At 44.4% G+C, this 13,179-nt stretch overlaps 2 protein-coding genes across 11 annotated transcripts in view; one reads left to right on the forward strand and one right to left on the reverse strand.

Annotated features, from left to right (window-relative positions):
• ATG13 (autophagy related 13) overlaps positions 1 to 3,655 on the forward strand; it is a 36,761-nt gene extending 33,106 nt beyond the window's left edge. For all 9 annotated transcript variants that reach the window (XM_077322355.1, XM_077322358.1, XM_077322353.1 and 6 more), the window contains one exon: positions 573 to 3,655. In XM_077322355.1, coding sequence (XP_077178470.1) covers positions 573 to 650 — 78 coding nt within the window. In that variant the 3' untranslated portion in view covers positions 651 to 3,655. The remainder of the gene's footprint in view (positions 1 to 572) is intronic.
• A 469-nt stretch (positions 3,656 to 4,124) lies between these two features.
• The window catches only part of ARHGAP1 (Rho GTPase activating protein 1), a 33,497-nt gene continuing 24,442 nt past the window's right edge, over positions 4,125 to 13,179 (reverse strand). For both annotated transcript variants that reach the window (XM_077322363.1, XM_077322364.1), the window contains 7 exons: positions 12,505 to 12,603; positions 11,636 to 11,743; positions 11,132 to 11,208; positions 10,631 to 10,708; positions 10,067 to 10,195; positions 9,740 to 9,843; positions 4,125 to 7,711 (listed from right to left, as the gene is read on the reverse strand). In XM_077322363.1, coding sequence (XP_077178478.1) covers positions 7,532 to 7,711; positions 9,740 to 9,843; positions 10,067 to 10,195; positions 10,631 to 10,708; positions 11,132 to 11,208; positions 11,636 to 11,743; positions 12,505 to 12,603 — 775 coding nt within the window. In that variant the 3' untranslated portion in view covers positions 4,125 to 7,531. The remainder of the gene's footprint in view (positions 7,712 to 9,739; positions 9,844 to 10,066; positions 10,196 to 10,630; positions 10,709 to 11,131; positions 11,209 to 11,635; positions 11,744 to 12,504; positions 12,604 to 13,179) is intronic.

The following is a 13,179-nucleotide window of genomic DNA, read 5'->3' on the forward strand; positions in this document are numbered from 1 at the left end:
CCTATATCGTTGTACTTGAAGTTTAAACCCATTACTGCGTGTCCTCTCCTCTGCAGCCAACAAACAGCATCCTGCCCTCCTCCAAGTGACAACCTTTCAAATACTTAAAGAGGGCTATCATGTCCCCTCTCAACCTCCTTTTCTCCAAGCTGAACATTCCCAAGTCCCTCAATCTATCTTCATAGGGCTTGGTCCCTTAGCCCCAGATCATCTTCGTCGCTCTCCTCTGTACCCTTTCAATTTTATCTACGTCCTTCTTGAAGTGAGGCCTCCAGAACTGCACACAGTACTCCAAGTGTGGTCTGACCAGTGCCGTATACAATGGGACTATGACATCTTGTGAAGTTAATCCCTTTTAATTTTGAACACTAGAAAAGCATCTCTGCTTAATCACTTGTATGAAAAATCTTTAGTGGGGGAACTGTTCATGCATTTTGGGAGATCTAGGTGTTTAGCTAAGATGGTTACATGATTTGGTGTGAGAAGCTCTTTGCTGAATCAATCCAGGATTTCAAATTTATCTTCAAGTCAGGTAGTTTGTACCTGTTCATAATTTTTGTGTCTCTTCACAGGACTCACTGCCGGAGAAACTGGCTGTCCATGAGAAAAATGTCAAAGAGTTTGATGCCTTTGTAGAGACTTTACAGTAAAGCTGCCCCTCTACAACAACAGCAGTGAACTTCCTCTTGGACACCCTGGAAGAGGGAGTCTGTAAATTCTGCCTTCTTTAGTGTCTTCTTCCTCTCCCCCACCCGTTCATTTAGTAAGCACCAATTGCTTTCTTAAGTCAGATGCAGATAGAATTCCAAGTGACACGGCATTGAAATGGGCATCGTTCCTGTGACTCCTGGTTTGGGGTTCATATCTAATGCAGAGTATTAGGAAACAAGATCAAGTCCTTTTCCCCTCTCATTCTCTCATCAGTGTTGAGAGAGACTGCAGTGCCTCTTTCTTCATTGACATGGTTCTAGACTTGGTTTTCACAGAGCCACATTCAGCAAAACAAAGCAAAAAAATAGAGCACACTGAATGTAATAGTCCTGTGAGCCTTGGAAGACTTTATGGTATGAGTGTAAATACCGGTTCTGCAGAACTGCTCTGGCTCCTGTGAGCACAGCCAGGGCACACGAGCAAGGGGCCACCGTGTACATCTAGTGCCCTAGACAAGGCAAGCATGCTGTTGCAGGTCACTGTGTGGGAGCAGGAAGTGAGCAGGCCCATTTTTCATGCCTGATGTTCCAATGGGGATTAATCCTCAGAAGCCAAAAGAGGTGCTTTCCACATCTCACTTATCAACACAATCAAAATAAGGCTGCAAACAGAATCTGGGATTTGAGGAAGATTCAGTTCATAGGCTCTGCTTAGAGTCCACAGTTGTAAATATGAATTAGGAATCCTAATTCTCTAGGGTTATTTAATTAGGGGCCTGTCTAAAGTTCCTTCCTTCCCCTACCTTAAATTTTGCTGCTCTATCATAAAATAAATGAGAAATATTTATTACTGTAAAGGAAACCTATATTTAAAGAAAAATTGTATGTGACGTTTTCACTTTGTTATATAGCCATACAGGCTGTTGTATCTTTTGTCACGTCAAGACTGGTGTATCAAACAACCCTATTCCACTGTAGGACCCACCATGGGTTAAACCATCATTATCTATCTTCATAACAGACACGGGTATTCTGGAAGTGATCCTTCCAGGGCCTTTGGTTTGGAACTGTTGGAAAATTTTGTCAGTGACAGTCAAGGAGGGCTATTTTTTAGCTTCGTCTGCCTGTGGCAGTTCCCTGACTTCCCTCTTAGGCTGGTCATCTGTCCCCTAGGAGCAGCGTTTTGGAGGCCATACTCCACTGCTTCTAAGAGATTTTGCATGGGATCCAACTGGTCATTTCAGCTCTCTCTTTTGGGGAGTCATGAGCAGCATAAATAATATACGAATGCTGGTGCAGTGAAGTTACAGGCAGTTTCCAAAAAGCTGGTTTGCTATGACCTATAATTAGCTAGCTAGAAATGTACTTGTTCACAGAAGCGCATTTTTATGAGCGGTCCGTGGCACTCATTTTAATTGGCTAGTTTTTGATCGGCAAAAAGGTTGATTTTTTTAATAGACTTGCTGCTAAGCAATGTGATTGGCTGGCATTGTGGAATGTTTGATCTGCCTGGTCTGTATCCTTCACCAGATAGTGGGAAGGGAAGAGATGTGACACTAAGCATGTGCTCATAGCTAAGTTGGACTCTGGGCACAACGCCTTCTTCCCTTTCCCTGTCAAAAGCCAGCACACCCCTTTCAACCCTTTCCTATTTCTGCCTGCTGGCATAGACAGTCTTTCATATGACTGTGGACTTCATTAGACCTGATAAAATACTGAGATGCTAATTTCCCCACTAGTTGCTTCCATTTTTCAAGATTAAAAGGGTTTTTAGTAGGTTTGTTGTTGTTTTTTGAGAGAGTTTGACATTACCTTCCCATGTTGCCGCTGGAGCATTCTGCTCCCTACTGCTCCCTACTGTCTTTTAGCATGGTGATTATTGTATTACCATTTCTCAGACGGAGGGAGGCTTCAGGTTATCTAAATAGAATCTATTGGGACTTCAAATTGCATTCAAAGGAGCTAACGGTAATACGTTTACATGGAACCAAAAGTACCCCTCTTTAATACCTCACCATCAAAGCCATTTCCTGACCTAAGTAGCTATCATAACCAAGTGTGATACCAACACTACCCTAGAAGCCTTCAATTAATCTGCCAGAGAGAAATGCCACAGACCTAAGTTATGTCTGCATGCATCTAGAGCCTTGCTTCCCAAGCACACGCCAAATGCTTTCTTACCCTAACCAGCCTAGAATGTGAATGCAAGAAAACTGCATCCCCTGATGACCCATAAAGGTTAAAGTCTGGTTCAGAGTTCACCATCATCCCAGGGGAGCTGCATAACATTGAGAGCAGCAGGAGTGCTTGTTCAGGTAAATGACTATGGAATGTCACAGCAGCTACCCAGGAAGCTAGTTACTGACACATGTCTTGTGAGGATCAAGTGGAGGTTGTATCTTGAGCTGCCAAACTAGGTTGCTACATGTTATTTTACATACCTTCTTACTGGTGTTTCTTTCAGCATCACACCGTTGTCTCCAGAGTTCTCCCCTATTGTTACAGCAAAATGCTGTGATGTGTAAAGGATGCTGTTAGCCCCCACTACTGCTCACCCAGAGGGTATTCTGACTGTCCAAGTTTACAGCTGCTGAAACTTTCACAGCAGAACTACCCCCAAGGTATAACTGGTAGCATTTATTTCCAACAGATACAAATTCAACAGTGTACACAGGACATGCAGAGTATTGCTTTCTATGTGGTTTTCTGAATGCTGGTACCTTGCATGTTGTAAATTACTTTTCTGTTCTATTTAGTTAATGCATTAGTTTTGCAGCTTTGATCAGGCCTACTGTAGAAGGGATCCAGCTACTGCAGACCAAGTTATCCTGAGCGCCTGCTTGGTACACTAACCTATCAATGAGAGTTTTATGTAGCTGGTAACTTAAAAATGCTTCAGTGAAAGGGGAAAGGGTCTTAATTAAATCCTTGCAAATGATTTCCAGAGTACATCAACATGTATTCATATAACTTCCAATAAAATTTTACGTACATTACTCTTGTCAGCCAGAGTACCTGCATTCATTTCTGTAACATGTCTTTCCTGTGGAAACATTTTAATGTGACAGAACCCTTTTCTCTAAGAAATGCTTTGAATAGCACCTTTTCAGTGCCTTGCTTACCCAAACTGTAATGCAAAAGGTAGGTAAATGCATGTTTCAAAATATATACCCTCTTCTTTGAGAGAACCATACATGAGATGAAATATAAGAGCACTGCTAGATCGGACCAGTGGTCTAGCCAGTTCAGCATCCTGCCCCACACAGTGGCCAACCAGTTCTGGATGGCCAACAACATGGCATAGAGGCAGAGAATTTCTCCTGATGTTGCCTTCTAAACTTCCCCTGAAAAGGATTAGCTTTGCCTTCTGCTTTGCTTGTCCACCAGTACTTCTGTGTATGATCTGCTGCTGTTTGCAGTAACCAGTACCTTGGGATTGGTTACAAAACAACAAATCAGACAGATATACCAAGATACAGTATTGGCTTTGGGTTTTTATTGAAGTACAAAAAGTGCAAAACTGTGAAATACAAGATTGGTACAATTTATAAGGAAATAGACATGGTTGTGAATTAATGGTCACATTAAAATCCCCAGCCCCTGTTCCCAATAAACATCAATCATGAGAATGTAGAATGCAGAGGATAACATCAACCAAAAGCAAAGCTGTAAACTGCACAGAGCATCCCCCAGCGCCAGAGCACACAACCATGGGTCATTTGGCCACCAATTCCTCTGCTGACCTGCAATTCCTCTGCTGACCAGTTACTGTAAGGCATCCCATTGGCCTCAGCCGCCTCACTCAAGAGCTTTGTTCCCAGTACATACCCAGGACTGCCTGCTAGAGCGGAGGGCACAGAATGTGTTCATGGGCGGCCACAACACAAAGGCTTTAGCAGTCAAGCAAAGGATAGAGACAGTGCTCCACCCACAGAAGCACTGGAGCCATGAACAAACATGAAAACGAAGCAGCAAAGGATGCATCACTGGAAGATCCCAGGAGGACGGAGAATGCTGCATGGAGCCATGGCTGCCTGACCAGCTATCGACCTATTCCAACAACAGAAGGGGGGGAGAGCACAACTGGCCTAATGAGATGCGGATCCTCCAGCAAATCCAGTGACACGCTTGGATGCCCCCCACCCTGATCCGGACGGCACAGACTGAAGCATTCTAAACACCGAGGAAGATGCAGTTCGGAGGTCACTGGCAAAAAAAAGACCCCAGGCATCTGCTAAGGGTGCATTCAGGTTTAGCACACAGCACTGCTGAACAGTCACAGTGGAAACAGATTTGAAAGTGGCAGAAATGAGAAATAGTCAAAGAAGCCACCACTACCATGCACGTGTTTCAGGCTTCCTGGCAACTATAGCTCAGCAGGGAAAGAAGCAGGCCTATTTGCACGGGCTTGCCTTCAGGGTTTTATGAATGCACTCTCACTGTGTGCAGCACCCAGTAATACAGAAGGCTGTAATATGACAGCAGAAGGGGGAAACCACACTTTAGGAATTTGAAGTGCGCAGAAATGTTCACAGTGTTTACTCAAAACACACTGCTGCCTGCCTGAATGATGGCTGTTTGCAAGCTGCACCAGCCATGCTATGAATCCCAGGAGTGAGGCGGCAGTAACCATGCCTGGGACTCTTAACCTTCAAATGCTGGGCTGCATGTTGCCATGGGAACCACCAGCTTTGCCTCCCCCCCAACCCCCCCCCACCCGTTAATGCTGAAGTAGGACGAGCAACTCCACAGCCCTGTAGCTTGCAATAGGATCGGAAGTCCAAGCCTAGATTCACCAAGCTATGCCATGAAAGGTAGCAATTGTGAACTAGGCAGCCCAGCAAGCAACTAAAAAGCAGAGCCACATGCCCAGTAGAAGTGCAGTTTCACTTAAACACACCACTACCCCCATTTTATCACGCTAAGCTGGATCCTGAGCGCTTGCTCTTGGCAAACCCATATCATTTCGCATTCTTGGCAAAAGCTCCTTATGACTCAAAAACTGAACATCAGAATCCCTACTAAGAACAGAATGAGCTCTTCTAGGCTTGAAACTAACCTTTCTATAAGAATTACTGTTTCCTTCACAAGAATTGATCTTGTGTCTTGCACACTACAAGCAAGCCCATCATGACTGTTTCAAATCTTGGTCTTGTTATTTCTGGAAAATTCATCATTGCAGAAATCCCCTTTTAAAGAAATTCTAAATAATGTCAAAGCAACAGCTGCAGCCAGTAACGGAGCTGTGGAATGCTGCCATCTTGATGCTCTTGACAGTCCTGCTCACTGGTAATTTATCACAAAATGTCTTCCTGCTCCTTTAACCGTTCTGAGACGTGAGTGCACCAGGTCTCGGTTTGTATGCAACGCTTTTACACTTCTCCAGAGTCCTGTGAATGCCAAATCTGCTATTTCACAAGGTCAATTCATGGGCTAGATACAGACACAACAACCATAAGGCAGTTGACAGTGAGACACCATGAGTATGGACCATTTTGTCTTAATAAAAAGCAGAGGTTGCCACAGGTCCAATAGGAAATGGCTATTTTATAAAAACCAGATTGGCTTGGGACATCTGTGCTTAGGGCAAGTCAAGACTGGCTAAACTTCCTGGTGTAAAGAAAGAACAATTCATATCTATGCAAAGAACCAGCAGATTACACCACTGCTTGCAGATTGGAGAAAGCCCCAGCAATGCTGCTTCTGCAAAGGCCAAGGAAACAAAGGCTACATCAGATCTACTAAAGCAATGTTAAGAGAATCAAGGCTGACAACTTTACCTGATTGGGAAAACTCACCTTCCCCCAGCTTTGGCAGCCCAGCACCTAGGGCAAAAGGGTTCCTGCAGGATTTTGGCTTCAATTACCAGCCCTTGGCTGCAAGACCCTCTGATCCCAGTGGGGAGGCTGTGAGTAAATAGGGTGCCTGTGCTTCACAAGAACAGCAGTGTTGCATTCGGACTATGGCCATTTGGGGAGCCAATATCACCAGGGCACATATCCCATGCACGATCCCCACTGATCAGAACACACACACACACACACACACTCCTAATTAAGCAAGCACCTGGAGAGATGCATTGGAGGCAGGAGCAGCCTCTGCTGAAGGGCAGGGCAACACAGAAAAAAAGAGCTCCACAATATTGGAAGGTGGCAACCAAGCAGAAGGAAACATCTTAACAGAACTTGCAGAGAGAGCTACCGCTCCGTGAGGAGGACAAACCTGCTCTCTGCATGAGTAAGTTGACCGGGTACTTCCAACTCAATGCAGTCTTCTCTAGCAGGGCGCCACAGCCTAGGTACACCCTATGACTAGGAATCAGTTCTTTTGGCAAAAGTGAGGACACATGTTGTGCTCAGCAGCCTTTCAAAATAAGGGGTTGCTCAGACCGGCAAGACTGGCCTGATTTGGGTAATCTAGAGAACCAACTCTGGGCAGGGAACAGGAATGAAAATGGATTCCTCCTTGCTAGGCACACCGTGGGAACATGCATTAGACCCAATCAATCATAGAAGCACTGAAGAAATGGTTCTGCTGGGGCCCACTGAGACTCATCTGAGGAGAGCAACTCGTGAAAGAAAGAGAAACAGTAGCAGTTAAGAGCATCGTGGTTGCTTACACCCCCAATGCAGTCACAGCACAGCAGGGCTCCTTTCCCATGGATGGGGAGGCCAGCTCCCCACCCCACTTGATCATCTCTCACAGTACACATATTCCCTTGACGGTACCATCTCCACAGCCTTCTTTCACCCTGCTCATCATCTGGAGCTTCCACAAATTTGGCCACAGCTCCAAGACAAGGTAGAATAGGAAAGGGGGAGGGACAGAGAAGAAGGTGGTCACAGTGGACACATGGTGTGCTAGAACAGATAGGTTGTGGGTCAAGCCTCCATGGTTTCGAAAAGCTCCTTCTGGTTGTCCAGTAGAAACTTGGTGAAGGTGTTGATAGGATTGATGGCTTTGAGAGTTATAGCTGCATCTTTGACCCAGAGCAGGTTTGGGCCAAAAACCACTGCCAGGTTAGCGTTGGTCATCTTGTTGATGTCACTGTGAGCTGAGACCTGCACAGATGGCGGTGGAGGTAGGGCGAGGAGAAAGAAACTCCATTTTAACAAAATTAAAATATCACTTTGATTCTGCTGTTCTTGATTAGATTCCCCATGACTTACTGATCGCTATGTTTCACTGACAAGGAACTCCCACATTGCAAAAAGATATTCTAGGCAAGGCAAGGTTCACTTTCTTACTTGTGGATGAGGAATTAAAACATGGTAACGAATTCTTATATTTTCATAACCTGGAGAACTTGGTTTAAAACATATTCTCTTTCTATTGGAAACTACCAACTGTTTTCTTTCATCTAGACTCAGAGCAACACACAGCCTCTTGGCTGACATGCTCATTTTGCTCAGTGCAAGAGAACATCCAGAAGCACAATAAGGAAAGAAAACTCTCCAATTCTATAAAAAGTGTGAAGTCCTCCCTTGAGAAAAGGACGCAGTTCTCTCACCTTTTTGTAATTTGGTTCCAAATCCCCATGTGGTCTTTACTCTCTTTTATGCTACTTTTTACTTCTGACTAGATTCTGTTTTCATTTGTATTTTGCACAGTAATGTAATGAGTCTTTATCCTTGAATTGCTAGGATTTCTAGGTTTTATTTGAAAAGCATATACTGCTCAAGACAGCTTATAACAAAAATCAATAAAACAGCAATAAAGTATCTTACAGTTAAAAAAACACAAACTTTAAAACACACCAAAAGCTCCTGCAAACACTTTTTCTGAACACTTGCTGCCCCTCATAGCCCATGCCACAAAAGTGATGAAGCCACACAAAAAACACAGGATCTAGTGCAGGACAACTGCAAAATCATAGATGAAGAGATGTCAAGGAGGAGTTAACTTAAGGAGCAGACCTAGGGCATGGGGCTGGAAAAGACTATCCTCCAGATGTGTAGACCCCTAATCACAAAGGACATGCCTCCAATAGCAACTGAGCTGCTGTGCTCTGTACTCCTTGGGCATACTGCATTTGCCCAAACAACTGCGGAGTTCCAAGAGCACAGGCCAGTGTGGCTGGGCTGGCCCGGTCAAGGGAGCACAAGTGCTAAGCAGGGATTAAAAGGTTGGACTAGGATCTGGGACACCCGGGCACCACTCCCTGCTCTTCTACGGGAACCTTCTGGGTGACTTTGGGCCAGTCGCTGTTTCTCTCGGCCAAAGGGGTTGTTGTTATGAATACAAAATGGAAGAGGGAAGAATGGCGTATGGTGCTTCTGAGTCAAGCAGGATACAGATATACAGATAAAATAAGACAAGTCAGATGTAACTGATAAAAGGCACTTTAGGCCACAAAACCAATCTATTACTCAAAAACACCTGGCTTCATAAGCACCCCTAGGATCTTCACTTGGTCTTCCAAAGTCAGCTTCACACAATCTGAAATAGACAAATCTGTATCCCATGTGTAGAATCATTCCTCTCATTCTTTCAAAAGTGAGACTGGGAAGACACTTGGAAATGCTAATATGCAAGTAACAGACTACCTTGGCTGGTGTTCTACTTTCCAGGCCACTGCGATTTCTCAACCCAGGAGCTATTCTTTACCCAACACCTGAAAAAGCCTACACCATCCTTGCTTTTTCCTGTTCTTGGCAATCTCTTATTTTTAAGTCCAGTAGTAGGATACTCCATTTATGCACTGAGACTTGACTTTCAACTATGTCAAGTCGTAGAGCTACAGCTAATCCCACAGCTATACCCCGAGAGGCTCAGAATATTATCCTGTCTTATGCATAAATAATACTCCAAAATATGCTGATGGAAAAATCATTATGGCCATATTTGGTCAGTACCTGAAATTCAGGTACTGAATTTCAGAGCTCCTGTTATTGCACTTCTGATCAGAAATGCGCACTCTACAACTGATATTCCAAGGCAAGCTGCTGCTGAACAGAGAGGCTTCTTTTTAACAGCACTGATCACCCTACACATGAACTCTAGCCCCCTTTAAGCAAGTCATCATGACTCTTGTCTTATAGCAATGAATTCCATGAATTAATTATGAAGAGAGGATCAAAAGGTCTCACCTGCCCAAGGAAGGACATCAGTACATGCAGGACTTGGTAGTTTTCCTCTGGGAGAGTCTGAAGTGTTTTACGAACAACATCCACACGTTTCTCTTCCTCCACATCTGAAAGGGAAACAAGCAGGGTAGGTGAATCAGTCACCAAGACTCTGGCCTGAATGGAGTAAATGACTTACTGGGAAAAACTCTCCAACCCACCAGTACAACCCAACAAGCAGCAGGGGCTCCACCACATAGCCTTGAGAGGCAGGGAGGTAAGATATGAATGGAGCAAAGTTGCAAAAAGATTCCTGCTGCACAGGTCAGGAGTCTCTTAGCAGCCACTCACTGTAGAAATTGACCACATCACCATAGAGACCAAAGGTAAGGAGTGGCTCAGGGAGGTCCCGCAAGAAAGTCTTGAGAATCACAGCTGGGAGGTGCACATCCTCATACTGCAAGAAGTCCACAGGCAGTCCTGAGTAAGAGAGCAGAAATATGTTCAAAGCTACCACTTAAGCACAAGTGTCCAGTGGAGGGGCTGGACTTTCGATACCACATTAAGTAGGAACAAACACATACACATTATGACAAAAGAAGCAATGGCTCTGCCACCAATCTCAAAATAGTGGTACTCGCATCATCTTTTAAACCAGTTGAGATGAAGATCATTTGAAGACTGACGTGAGCAATGTCAGGAAACACTAAAGTTTTCTAACCAATGGAAGAAAGAATGCATGCTGCTGCTGCTGCTAAGCATGTGGGACCAAATTCCTGTGTAAGTCCAAGCCAATTCCTTCACCCTGTGATGAGCTATACTGGAACAAGTTTATGTCAAAAGGTTATGAACTAGCCAAGACTCAATAATACATTCAAAAGACATGATATGGGGATATTTCTATGTGTCACTCACCCATGTTGTACTTTTGCTGAACTTCTCTGACAGTCTGTGTGTTTGCTGATCGTCGGAAAATCCCCTCTGTGGTGAGAGCTGGGAACACAGAAAGAGCAGACTGGAGAAGTAAGCAAGGAACATGATGCCGCCCTTTCCAAATACAGCGACATCCTTCAAGCAAGTACATTTCAGGGTGGTGCAGGAAGAGGAATGGCAATTTCTATCACTGATCAAGGAAACCACATGCAGAGATACTTATATATAGCAGCTATGTTGTTCCTGGAATGCAAATAATAAGATGCCTATGAATAGTTTGTCTTTCTGTGGTTAAATCAGTGTTCTGTTTTAACTTGAATAATCCAATTAAAATGGGAATGAAGAGAGAGAAAAACATCTAAGGACAAAGAACAAGTTTGTGCAGGACTGATCTATTACTTTTGAAGAAGGATGAATTCATGCAGCATACAAGGTTGCTTTAGGGGGACTGGAGGTAGATCATGGATTATCCTACAAACTCACCATGCTCCTGTAGATACCCAATAGTCTCCCTGACCACCAGTGGAATGGGGTTCTGCTCTGAGCTCTTCTCCCTTAAACTATTGGAAAAATAAGAAAGAGGAAGAAAAATTGGTTCTTATATGCTGCTTTTCTCTACCAGGAGTCTCAAAGAGACTTACATTCGTCCTCCCTTTCCTCTCCCAACAACAGGCACCCTATGAGGTGGGTGAGGCTGAGAGAGCCCTGATATTACTGCTCAGTCCGAACAGCTTTATCAGTGCTGTGGTGAGCCCAAGGTTACAATGGACAGCAGGACTCTGAAAGCTACAAGAACTTTTGCACATGAGAGACAAGAATTCTTAAGGCCTTTTGAGCTTTATAAGTATACCCCTGGATTAGATTTCAGCCACTCGGTCTGACAGTGGAACAACTGTCACAATGACAGATTCTGGATATTGACAGCATTTCTAGAACTATGTAAGCACAGGTGATGATGGTGAGCACTTTGAGCCCACCAATACTCACTGCTGGAGAGAGATTCCAAACTGCTGGTTTGGCAGGGGAGGGCGAGGTGGGGTTGTCTTCAGAGGCACTTGGGAGGGCTTCTGCAGTGATCTCAGATACTCATCATACCTGCAGAGAGAGAAATGCATAGGTGCATATGGCATCACCCTGCCCCACATCGAGTGTGCCAAGCAGGAATCCACTGTTCAGCTTCCATGGGGACAGAAGTGCCAGAGTTCCTGGCAAGTCCTTATACATTCCTCACACTCCCCACAATAATTCACTGATTTAACTACTGAGGAAACAAAGAGGCATCTGTGGAGTGATAATGCAAGAAGGCACATATGCTCTCTGAAGAGAGCAGAGACAGAAACAGGATTTAAGCAGCGCAAGCAGGCAAGACTAGCCAAACTGGACAACACTGTGGTATAACAGTCTTTAGCACCGGGGAAATCCTGGCCTCCCTGCCCAGGAACTGCCACTCATGGGATACTGACTCACCTGATACAATCTAGCCCCCTCATTAAGGTTGTAAAGAGGCAGTTTTTAAAATTACTTAATTTAAATTTATATAAAATGTTTTAACTATGTAAACTACATTACTTGTATATTCTGTTACCAGCTATCAGCCGACAAGGAGGGGCAGGCTACAAAGATGAAGATTATTATTATTTATTTCCTGAATCAACAATCTGAAAACAAATGAGTTGCAAAAGGAAAAACACAGGCAGATAAAATGTCTGGAAGATCATGTCCATAAAGGCAATTAAAAGGGGAAGTGGAATATGAAGGTACAAAGAGGAAGCTAGACTCCCAGGACCATTCCCTGTCCTCTACACCTTCTTCCAGTCAACCCCCTTCCACAGAGAAGTCTCGTCTCAGTCTCTCACTTTAGCACCTGGCTTGGGATCCCCAGCTGTTCCAGCTTCACGTGCTCCTCCAGTTCACTCAAGTAGTTTGCATAGAAAATCTTCCGCCCAAACTTAAAGCTGTAAGACAGAAAGCAACATGTGATAAGTCAAGGTAAAGGGCATCACTAGCATTAGCACCAAGCAGATCTAGGACTGCAATGGCCCATGTGGCGTGAACAGCCCAATGGCACTGAAAAGAGTAAGGAAGCACAAGGGCAGTAGCATGTCCTGCTGGACAAAGGTATGGAACTGCACAGTGATGGAAACCTTTGGCATGGCAATGGGCTGAGCACCTGGCCTCATAAGCACAGAATTGTAGCACCAATCACTCCCAACTGCTTTATGGTTCTTATTCCATCTCTCACATTCCTTTGCAGAGTACAGAAGGTTTGTGGCAGGCCTGGGCAATCAGCCATTTGATGACATTTTTCTTTTCTGAAGAGCAGTTCAACAGAAGACTCAGCAGGAACTGGGAAGCTGACATTACTGCTCCTCACAGTGGGGACTATTGTTCAATGCAGGCCGAACCCCAACATTTGAATAAGCCAAATTCTACAAGATGACTAGGAAAAAAATAAATTAAGAGAATGACAAACAAAAACTGGGAGGGGGTATTATCTGACAAGGAGGAGGAGGAGGAGGAAGAGGAGGAGT

This window comes from Paroedura picta, chromosome 2, assembly GCF_049243985.1.
Source record: "Paroedura picta isolate Pp20150507F chromosome 2, Ppicta_v3.0, whole genome shotgun sequence".
NCBI lineage: Eukaryota > Metazoa > Chordata > Lepidosauria > Squamata > Gekkonidae > Paroedura > Paroedura picta.